An 11,732-nucleotide genomic window follows, 5' to 3' on the forward strand; every position below is an offset into this window, starting at 1 on the left:
GGGGGGGGGGGGGGGGGTAACCAACACTTTTGGAACCTGTGACTTCACATTTCCTTGTTGTCCTCAGTTAGGTCTGCAACAGTTCCACGAACTAAAACGTTTAAAATCATAAAAACAGCAGACAGGGTTCTTCCCAAACACTGCACAAAAAAAACCTAAAACTCCACGAAAACCGCCCTGATTGTTCCTCAAAATGGAGACGTCGTTCCACAGCTGCCCTCACGGCGGCGCCCTCAGTCCTCCAGCTGCCACTGCTGCTCCTGGGAGTCGCTGCAAATCGCCATGGAGACGTGTCCTTTGGGTCCGAGCGGCTGAGCCACAGACAGACACTGACCCACAGAGACCTGGTAGAGCCGGCTCGGCTTCTGCGGAGACACGGCCACAAGGTCAAACGGCTGTGTGCGAGAGCGCCACCCTCTGTGCGTGCATGTGCATCTCACCGCCAAGCTCCACTGCTGAGACCCCCCTGATCCGTGGCACTTCATCAGCCTGGGGGGGTCAGAGGTCCGGACCTCTGACACGTCCAGACACAGCAGCCCGGCGAGCACCAGCTGCCCCTCCTCATCGAAGGTCCACTCCTGCAAACGGGTCACATGATCAGCTACTAGTGCTGCCACAAACGATTATTTTAATACTCGACTAATCACCACATTCTTTCTGATTAGTCGACTAATCCGGACATACACAAAGTGGATCTAAAGCACACATCTTAACCATCATTAGCTTTGAATTCGCTGAAGCTAATAACTAAAAAAAAGCTGACGCTAATAGCCAGCTAAAATATTACTTAAACGGCTAATTAGACTAAAAAACTGAAGAAAGCCTAAGTTAGCCAAAACAGCTAGCATGGTACTGAAATATTAGGTAAACTTGAAAATAGCCTAAAAACAAACAAGCTTAAATTAGCCAAAAACAGCTAGCACGAAGCTGAAATATCAGCTAAATTCAAAAATAGTATAAAAAAAACGAACAACAAAAAAGCCAAAGCTAGCCTAAACAGCTAGCATGTAGTGAAAAATTAGCTAAATTCCAGAATAGTCTAAAAAACAAAAGAAAAGCCTAAATTAGCCAAAGCAGCTAGAATGGTGCTAAAATATTAGCTAAAATCTAAAACAGCCTTAAAAAAAGCCTAATTTAGACAAAAAGGTTAGCATGTAGCTGAAATATTGGCTAAAATCCAAAATTAGCCTAAAATAACTGAAAAAAAAATCCTATTAGAAAAAACAGCTAGCATGTAGCTAAAATTTTTGCTAAACGCTAAAATAGTCTAAAAAACTTAAAAAATGTCAAAATAGTCCAAAAAGCTAGCATAATGCTATTATAACTTTCGACTTTACTACATTCTGACTCCATATAATATAAAGTAACGAGTAATCGACTATTAAATTAAACGACTATTTTAATAGTCGATTAGTCGACTGATCGTGGCAGCCCTATCGGTCACATGATCAACCTGACAGGCTGGGAGCTCTAACGTGACCTCACCTGTTCAGGGTCTCGGGGGTCACATGGTCGCACGACAACAGCTCCGCCCTTCTGGCTGGCACGGCCCTGAGCCATCAGGCAGCGTCCCACCGCCAGGTTACGAAGCTGAAAGAAACCAACGCAGAGGTGGGACCCTGAAGGCAGCACAGTTCACATGACACCCATGGTGAGTTTAGTTACCCGTCCTCGCTGCAGAACTTTGGGCCGTTTTAGGCCTTTGTTGATAAACAGGGGTGGCGGCCTGTTGCCACCGGCAACAGCCTGCATCTCAGGGTAGACGGTGTCCAGGTACCATCGGAAGGAGCGGCACTGCAGCCGCTTCCGGAGCGCCACGCGCTCGCTGATATCTCCGTAACTGCGGTTCCGTAATTCTGGCCGCAGAGACAGGTACTGCTCCTGGAGGGGGGTCACACAGAGGGTCCAATGAGTGCAGCCCCGCCTCTGCAGGTTTGACCACACGTGTAGATGTGCGTACCTTATACTCGTCCATCCACACGTGAGCCAGCCGAAGGGAGTTGTGCGCCATGGTGTCCTGTCCCCCCGGCGAGCCGTACGGCCGCCTCTTCCTGAAGATGTGTCCCACTCTGGAGCAGGGGATGATGAGCAGCTGACCCCCACACATCCAGATCTGAGAGAGAGAGAGAGAGACCACAGTCAGAAGCAGGGAGTGACGCCTTCACCGACACTCAGAGCACAGGCTTCTCACCCTGAAGGAGATCTCCAAGTTCTCACCCCCCCAGATGTCCATCCCTGGATCGTACCGCCCAAGCTCATTGAAGTACTCGCGGTTCATGGCGAAGAGCCCGCCCGCCATGGTGGGAGACCTGGGGGTTGGAGAGGCGTGAGGACTGGTTTTGGGGAACTTAGTTACTTTATGGCATGATATCAAACTTGATCACATATGGGGTCCAAATCCAAACACACCTTAGGTCGTGGGCAGAACAGGATCAACATTTATTGAATACACTAAAACTACAGTTTTAAAACTTTAAAACTGTAACTTTGTAACATAATTATGAACTACGTATATAGCATTACGTGCAATAATGCTAGTGTGAAAGCTGGAAGCTGAATTTGGCCGCTGAAGATGCTGATAGCTGAAAACGCTGAGGCATATAGCAAGCTAAAAAAATATAAGCTAAACTTCAAAATAGCCTAAGAAACTGAAAAAAGCCGTAATTAGCCAAAACAGCTAGCATGTAACTGAAACATTAGCTAAACTCCAAAATAGCCAAAAAAAATCTTAGTAAACGCCATAGTAGTCCAAAAGCTATCAGATTCGGCCCCAGGCCTTGACTCTGACTTTATGGTTTGGGGTAGTGCATGATGAAACGTATTGTGTGGGCGATCTATCGTTTCTCTCCAATCAATTATATCGTTTCTAACCTAATTTGATCAATTATTACCCCAAATATAACATCAAATAGCCCAAAACGATTGCATTGGTGTTGCCCCGTCAGTGTGTACACAAGAAATGTATCCAAGTGAAAATAAAGACAATTAAGGGGAGATTCTTCTCAAAGAAACGTCTTGAGGTTTTGCAACATAAAGCTGCTTTACGTTCTTTGTTTCACACTTATGTGAGTTTCACGACAAGCTTTACGTTCCTTAAGACGAGTGCAGAACGATGGACGCGGAACACCTTGAAGCTAGAGTTGAGGCGACAGAAACACAGATACAGGCAGCTCAAGAAGAAACACCTTCGGAACAAGAGGGGGACGTCTGTGATTTGGTTGGACTGAAGACGTCCGACGATGAGCAGAAGACAGTCATATGTGAATTATGCTATGAGGCTATTCCCGCGCCGATGCTAACACAACAAACGTTCTATCACGAAAATGAACATATGAGATTAGTAAAAATAAGAGATAAACCAAGCTGTGGAACAGAGCTGTAACAGGTATCTGAACACTAAAGTTAAAAGTTAAAGAATGTCATTTTAAAGTTGTCAACTACATTTGTCCTGTTGCTAAATTTCTAAAAAAAACAATTTAATTTTGATGTTGAATCCTGTGAATTCTGTAATTCTAGTGATAAAGTCTGTCAGTATTCCAGAGTTTTGGACAAATGTTAGGAGTTGGATGAATCTTAAACTCACCATTCCTCTTTAGCATTTCAGACGTCTTAGTATTTGTGGAAAATGCAGATGTATCTTTGTCAAATCTCATAAATATGATTATACTACGTGGAAAATACCACATTCACTGCTGCAAATGGGGAGGTCACAAACCCTAATTTTCTTTTTTTCTAAACAAATGTATAAAGTATTTTAAGTCTCTTTAACTTTAAAATTCCAGTTGTGATCTCCAAACAGATCTCATGTTTATTACTGTAATTTCTTTATAGTTTTTTTTAGCTCCCTTTTGTTTTATTTAACTATTATTTTAATACATGCCCGGAACATGTAGTTTTTGTATTTGCCCCCTTGTGAAAAGATGATCTTATCCTCTATTAGTGTTTGTATGTTGTAAGTTGTGAAGTGTTTAATATTTTTCTTTAACATAAAATAGTCGTAAAAGTAAGCTGTCACATTTTTTGTAGAGAATAACTGAAAATACATTTTACTGGTTGATCACCTGATGGGTCCGGAAACCCCCTCCGGCCCACTGATCTCGGCAGGCGGCACCGGGTCCCATTTAAAGTGCAGCCCCCAGTTGAAGCCCCCCCTCACGATGGGGGAGGACGAGTACGTGAGCGTGTCTGCGGAGATGATGTCGATGATGGGACACACGACGGTGCGGCGGTCCTTCTGGATGGGCGCCAGCAGCGGCTGCAGCCAATCCTGGTTCACCTCGCAGTGACTGTCCAGGAAGACCAGCACGTCACCTGGACACAGACACAGGTAAGCCCCGCCCACACTGCGACACAGGCAGGAGGCAGAGCATGCAGGGCTTACCGGTGGCGTGCGTGGCTCCGATCATGCGTCCTCTGATGAGCCCCTCCCTCTTTTGGTTCCTCACCAGCCTGACCTTCCCCTGTAGCTCCTCCCTGACGCGGCGATCCAGCTCCTCCTTCAGCTCCTCTAAAGCCACACACACATGAGCTCCACGGGAGGCTCCAGGTCGTCACCCATCAGGACTTACCCAGCTCGCTGTGGTCGTCCACCAGGATGATTTCGTGCAGCAGGTACGCCGGCGTTCGATCCAGCACGCTGTGCACGGTCCTCAGCAAGGCAGAGAACGCCTCGTTAAAGAAGCAGATGACCACGCTGGCAGAGGGCAGAGCCTGGGGGTACGACCTTTTACGACACCTGAGGGAGAGGCAGGAGAGTGAACGCACCACCAATGACCTGCAGGTCACTCGCACCGACACGACGGAGCGACTTACTGCTTGTCTCTGGTGTCAGGCAGCTCTCTGTGCGACCCCAGACGGTTGGAGATCAGGACGTTGAAGGCGTGTCGATGGTAACCAGCATCCCTGACCTCCTGATCCACCTCATTGAAGATCATCCCTGTAAATAAGAGACGTAACCATCCAGGAATCGATGATAGCTAAAGATGCTGGAGCTGAATGCTTTCCAAAATATTAGCTAAATGCCAAATTAACCAATAAACTGAAAAAATATCTAAATTTGCCAAAACAGCAAGAAATATACTAAAATGTTAGCTAAACTCCAAATTAGCCTAAAAATCTGGAAAAATGTCTAGTTTTGCCAAAGCAGCTAGCATAATGCTAAATTAAAAGCTAAATTCCAAATTACCCTTAAAAACCCAGCAGTTCCTGAACACTTTAAAGCTTGAATGGTTTCTCTGTAGCTGGACGTATATGTAGAAGTTCAAAAGTTTCAAAGTCCATAAGGTTTTTGAAGGATTTTTAGCAATTTGTCATTTTTTTTCTTTGGTGCATATTTGGCTCAAGTGTGATTGAGTTTTTACATCCCGAAAAACATACGGAAAGCAGCAGAAGAATCAATATTAAATAGACCTATACAAATAAAATATTGCTTTAAAATTAAATAATCGATTATATCAATCCTGGAAAATACCATTGCGATTTACTGTAACATAGAAACAACCAGGTTTCATCACAGTGGACAACGCACATGTGATGACTGCAAAAACTGATCAACCATCAATTTAGTCCAAAGTGTGTCCAGTTGAAACAATTTTCTTGTACTTTTTCAAGAATAAAAGAATTCTGTACATTTTATTGTTAAATGAAATGAAATTGAACCGTTGTTCGGCTTTGTTCTGAAATGTAAAATCATTTATTGTATTCGAACAAAATGTGTTCAAAAATGGAAATCTGACCCCAAAAAAATTGACATTTCAATCTCTAGTTAATGTTATTAAAGTCCCCCTCTGATAAAAATCCTGTTTTTTGAGTTTCTAACATGTCTGTGTGTCATTTTTCTTCTGAAAGAGAACAAATGTAATAAATCATTTTGTTTTTGCATTTCTGAGTATTTCTCCTTTTAAATCAATCAAACTGTCTTGGACAGACTCTGTTTGAATGAATGATCTTCTTTCCATCAACAGCTCTGCTGCACATGCACTAAACCCTCATCTGTTCCTAGTGTCTAGTTCAGGTTCTGGAGAAGAGAAGATGGTATCTTCACATTGACTGCAGTCAAATGAGCCGCCGTTCACATTTCTGTGGTCAAATCAGCATCACTGGATTTTTGGTGTGAGTTTCATCCAATACTTACGGTAGCAGGACTGAGAACGCTGGAAAATCTCCACCAGACTCCACGGAGCTTCTTGATGTGACCACGGAAATGTGAACGGCGGCTCATTTGACCGCAGTTGGAAAGGATTGTAAATCAATGAAAGAGCATTTTGATGTTAGCTTTGATTATTTTATCAAGAACTCTGAGAAACCAATGATTGAATGTATTGATCACAGTCAATAAACATTGGAGAATTAGCTAAAAGAGTCTTTGGTGAACTGGAAGGAGAAAGAATCAGGATTTTGGAGGAAGTTCTGTCCATGAAGATCTTCACTTCCTCGTCCAGCTGACATCCGGATCAGAACCATACGGCTGGACATTACCCAGATTGATGGATGTTTTTATGTAGCAGCGGTGAAGATTTATGCTAGTGAGACACAGAGCTATCAGAATCAGACAGGGGGGGTCAGGGGCGGAGCTCCAAAAGCCACGCCCCTTCAGAGGAGATTTTGGAAAGTTTAAATTAACATGAAACATTGCTTTTTAAGAGACTTAATTTATGGAATTTTGGTTAAAAAAATTCTTCATCATAATTAATACTGGACTGTTATTGCTGAAAGTTTTGTTTTATAAATGTATTTTAAATCTTATGTTTGTGAGCTTATTATTGTAAACATGTTTTTGGAGCCCTCTAGTGGTCGCCCCAGGTAATTGTGTTCAAAGCTTTGTTTGAATAAACTTTATTGAACAGTGTGGACAGAGAAGACGTGATAGCATGCACGCAATTCTTCGTGTTTTTTGGAAAATGTTTCTGCTTACATCATAAGTCAAAGGTTGTATCGCCGGTACGTGTAGAAATTTCAATTTTTAACTTTTGATTTGGATGAAAGAAATTATCACTTCATTATTTTAAGTTTGCACAGTAAGGCTAGACGTATGCTTGTGTTGATTGGATTGATTATTTTCTTTCAGTTTCTCCCTTTTGAATATCATTAAACCTGCTGACAACGCTCGACCGAAGTCGTGTTATGAGAAAGGTGCTCAAAAACTCCTGCCTTGTACATGCATGAAACAGCACAAAAACACTACTTCAGATCCTCTATGACCACATGGTCACTCTAAGATCATTAAAACGATACGTTTTTAAAGTCGCGCCGGTTTCATTTGTGGACGCCTCGACTTACTCCTTCACTGTCCGAAGGTCTAAATATTGAAATTCCCAGACACTTACCCATCTCTGGAGACAGCTTCACCTCCTTTTTGGACGGAGCGCCATGCTCAGACAGGCCTCTGGTGATTGGCTGGCTGTGGCGCAGTGGGAGCCGGCCCCGGCCAGGCTCCACCTCCATGGAGAAGTAGAGGAAGAGGAGGACAGACCAAGTGGCGGATGTGACGAGGCAGCCGTAGCAGAAGTACCGCAGGGTGACACTGGCCATGGCGGCCGAGCGAGCATTGCCTCACATTACAGCACTGCAGAGAGAGAGAGAGGGAACACGTAGCGTCAGACATAAAGACGCACCTGATCCTGCGGTGAAGGTATTCAGGTACGAAGGGATTTTTGTGCCAACATATTGCAAGCAAAACTCAAAGTTTTGAGATCAAAATTTTCTAAAGTGCAAACAAAATGTGAAATGTTATGAATAAAAATTCATAAGTTGCAAAAGAAAAAAAGTAATATTTGCTTTCAAAAATGTTTTTGTGCTTTTAAAAATATTTTTGATTTCAAAACGTATTTTTGCGATTGCAAACTTTTTTTTCTTTTCCAATGTTTTTGCAGTTGCAGCACAAACGTTTTTAGATGCGCTGTGCCTCATCTCGCTTTGGCCCTATCTTTGATTTTGCATTGATACCTTTCTGTTTCGTGTAATGTTTGTGCCAAAAAACTTTGCAATTGCAAAAAAATTTTTAAAGAAAAAAAAGTTTGCTATTGCAAAAAATTTTTTGAAAGCAGGCAAAAAGTTCGCAAACATAAAAATATTTTGAGGACAAAAAAGTATTTTAAAGCAAATGTTAAATATTTTTATTTACAATTTATGATTTTTAATTCTCAACACTTGACATTCTGTTTGCAATTTAGAAAATTTTGATCTCAAAAATGAGTTTTGCTTGCATTATGGTGGCACAAAAATCAGTCCAAATTCAGGTTCTGCTCTAAAGAAATGACAGCTCACAGTCACACTACAGAAGAGTCGGGATAGCCACTCCCACATCACCTGCTGCTGGCCCTAGCCCCTCCCACATCACCTGCTGCTGGCCCTAGCCCCTCCCACATCACCTGCTGTGACCACACTGACCTTCAGACTCTGCTTCCAGCTCCTCACATTACTGCAATGATGAAGCAGCAGGACAATCATTCCCAGTGGAGCTGCTGACCGAGCAGTAATGGAACTAAACTGTTTCTGTTCATTCATAAGTTAACAACACCTGAGGACAGGTGTCAGGTGACCTGCAGCGAGCAGCCGTCAATAATTCATCTGCAGCTCTGAGCGGGTAGATGGTAAACGCCATGTTCACACTGAAGATTTCTAACATTTACTGACCCGAACCCTAAAACAAACCAGAGAGGAACTCAGAGACGCAGCTGTTCTTCAGCTTAGTCAACAGGTAGATTTCAAACATGAAGAAGCAAAGCAGGAGAAATGTCCTTCACCGAGTTTCAACAAAGACTATCATTACCTGATTCATTTATGTAGCAGGTAATTCAAAAATCGAATTCAGAGAAAATTTACATTTCACTGCTGACAGATCTCACTGAATCTGATTGACTTTTTTTTCTAAATGTAAAATTTTAAAAAATTATTTAAAAAAAGACTCTTTGTAAAATTACATATTTTGAAATAATACATTTACAACTTTACTGTCATATTTTATGCCTTTTTTATACCTATATTTTATTAATCAGGGGTGTCAAACTCATTCACACAGGGGGCCAAAATTAAAAACACTCCTTAGGTCACGAGTTGAACAGGATAAACATTTATTGAACACTAAAACTACATTTTTAAAACTTTAAAACGTAACTTTTTAAAATAACTAACTAGATATATAGCATTGCCTGCAATAATGCTAGTATGAATGCTGTAAGCTGAATTTGGCTGCTGAAGATGTTAGTGCTGATAGATGAAGATGCTGAAATTGATAGCTGAAAACGCTAAAGCTGATAACCAGCTAAAATATTAGCCAGATGCCAAATAAGCCTAAAAAACAAACACAAAAAACCTAGGTTAGCCAAAACATCTATCATTTAGCTGAAGAAATAGCTAAATGTCAAAATAGCCTAAAAACCTGTAAAAAGCGTAAATTAGCCAAAACAGATTACGTGTAAATATTAGCCTAACTCCAAACAATCTAAAAAAATGTTTAAAAAAGCGTAAATTAGCCAAAACAGCTAGCATGTAGCTGAAATATTAGCTAAACTCCAAAATAGCCTAAAAAAATCTTAGTAAATGTCAAAGTACTCAAAAAAGCTAGCAGAATGACAATTTTTTAAAACTTTAAATCTGTAACTTTTTAACATAAATATTATTAATAAAAAGACAGGAATATTATTCCAGAATAAATCAACTTAAACCTTCAATAACTTTAAATATTTTATTCTCCGTAAAAATATATTTTGTCAAAATTATACAAGTTAGAAATGAGCTCAAGATAACATCGGGTCATTAATAACAATAAAATAAAATCATCTGGAGGGCCTGATCCGGCCCCCGGGCCTTGACTTTGACACAGTAGGTCTATAGATTAAAACTTTTAGTGGAGCTATAACCTTGCCGTCAGACTTCCCATCATGCTCAGCATCAGATGTTAAACCAAAGGGTAAATATTGGGGGAGTAAAATTTAGTTGACAAATCAATTTAGTTCCTATGATCCAACCAGATCGATCTGTCTGAGGCAGTCGAACATACCAAATGAGATCAATCGATTACATTGAATTGGAAAACACCACTGAGGTGTAGAAAGTTGATTTTATTATAACAAAAATGACCAAGGTCCATCCCAGCAGGCAGTCACACTGCTGGATAAAGATGTCATGATCCATTCAGGTCAGTAAATCGGATTGTTCTAAATGAATCAAAAACGACTATGAATCATGAATCAACCACAAATGATGATATGAATCGAATCGTTTAAATGGATCGTTACCCCACAGTAACTAATAAACTCAAAGGTGGGATAGGCTGATCCAGTTCCAAGGCGCGCGGATGTTTTCTCAGGTGGGACTGTTTGTGTGGACCTGCGGTGCGCATGCGCAGTTACACAGCAGAGTTTAGAGAACTGCTGGCTCCTCCGTGCGCGAAAGGAGAACCACACCGGCATTCTGAGGACCTCCAGGTTCGGCTCTGCTCGGTCAGGTTCGGGTCGAACCGCTCAAAAACACGGCGGTGACCACAAACGAGCTTAAACCAGGCCAACGTGGAGGGATTAGCGAGCCGGTTCAAACTGACCAGTCCAGATGTGAGGTCCAGACCAGACTGGATTCCAGGACTCACCTGTCTGGACCTGACACCTGTGCGTGAGGGAGAAGGGGGGGCGCAACAAACTCTGTGTCCGACAGTGGAACTCGTTAGCTTAGCAGCTAACCGCATTCATCTAAGATAAACCGAGAAAATGAGAAAACCACCTGAGTATAAACGGGTCACATGTCTGCCTCTCCTCACACCCCGGGTCCCGGTCCGTTCACTAACGTCTGGTTGCTCGGCGGCACTCCGGTAAGTTGCAGATCAGCACAGTCCAGCACAGCGGCGAAACCAACCGAGACTCTGCCGCGCATGCGCAGCTGCATGCATCGGCACACGTGTTTGATCCAGTCACGTGAGGTTTGTTGAGGTTTGTTCTCCGCCCCCTCTGCTGCATGAAACCTACAGCCGCCCACTGCAAACAAATGTATGGAAGTTTTTAGTTCCATCAGACTCTGAATTTTTTTCCCCCTGAATATTTATTCTGAATTCTTTTAACCTCTGAATTTTTATTCTGAATTTTTTAAACCTCTGAATTTTTATTCTAATTTTTTTTTAACCTTTGGATTTTTGTATTGAATTTTTAAACCTCTGAATTTTTATACTGAATTTTTTTAACCTCTGAATTTTTATTCTGTATTTTTTAAACCTCTGATTTTTTTTCTGAATTTTTTAAACCTCTGAATTTTTATTCTGAATTTTTCTTAATCCTTGCTTTTTAAACAGCAAAATTTTATCCTCCCAAAAATATTTTCTATCTTAAAAAAACATGTGTTTTTAATGGATTCTCCGTGCCCTTCCCTCTGACCGGAGCTCTGTCGAAAGAAGCTATAAGACCAGCATTCCCCTCTAGTGTTCATACTCTCTCACACATATACATGTTAGCTTTAGCTAGTTTAATTTATTTTTTTTTACTTGGCAACTGCATTACAGGTTGTAAAATATGAATTTGTTAGTTTGTAGATTATTCAAGTTGTATTTCACAAGTTATAGCAGTAAATGCACCTACCTACCTTTTTCTGAGCATAAGAAGATTGTAAAAAAACTAACTAAATGCTGTTTTTATTTTATTATTCAGACTACAATAGTGTCAAATGTTTATTTTGTCTTCTGACTTCTTCTATTGCAGAAATTAATTTTAACAATTTTACTCTACTCTTATATGAAATCAGTACAAGTA

The 11,732-nt window shown here is 41.4% G+C and overlaps 1 protein-coding gene across 1 annotated transcript; it reads right to left on the reverse strand.

Annotated features, from left to right (window-relative positions):
* Window positions 1-6: 6 nt before the first annotated feature.
* Window positions 7-11,032, reverse strand: galnt11 (UDP-N-acetyl-alpha-D-galactosamine:polypeptide N-acetylgalactosaminyltransferase 11 (GalNAc-T11)). Its single transcript, XM_024263276.2, has 12 exons — window positions 10,717-11,032; window positions 7,326-7,564; window positions 4,813-4,936; window positions 4,569-4,735; window positions 4,382-4,507; window positions 4,062-4,311; window positions 2,192-2,309; window positions 1,961-2,113; window positions 1,666-1,881; window positions 1,486-1,590; window positions 441-578; window positions 7-365 (listed from the first exon to the last, which is right to left on the reverse strand). The coding sequence occupies exons 2-12, from the start codon at window positions 7,528-7,530 to the stop codon at window positions 234-236; spliced, it is 1,734 nt and encodes a 577-aa protein (XP_024119044.1). The 5' UTR covers window positions 7,531-7,564; window positions 10,717-11,032; the 3' UTR covers window positions 7-233.
* Window positions 11,033-11,732: the final 700 nt, after the last annotated feature.

The sequence above is a fragment of the Oryzias melastigma genome, linkage group LG12, assembly GCF_002922805.2.
Source record: "Oryzias melastigma strain HK-1 linkage group LG12, ASM292280v2, whole genome shotgun sequence".
Classification (NCBI taxonomy): Eukaryota; Metazoa; Chordata; class Actinopteri; order Beloniformes; family Adrianichthyidae; genus Oryzias; species Oryzias melastigma.

Bases quoted from the DNA above. Each gene is read 5' to 3' on its own strand.
- galnt11 (XM_024263276.2), bottom strand. From the start codon at position 7,530: ATGGCCAGTGTCACCCTGCGGTACTTCTGCTACGGCTGCCTCGTCACA. The intron at 2,310-4,061 runs GTGATCAACCAG...TCCAACCCCCAG, and splicing joins GGGGTTTCCGGACCCATCAG to GTCTCCCACCATGGCGGGCG. The intron at 2,114-2,191 runs GTGAGAAGCCTG...TCTCTCTCTCAG, and splicing joins ACTTGGAGATCTCCTTCAGG to ATCTGGATGTGTGGGGGTCA.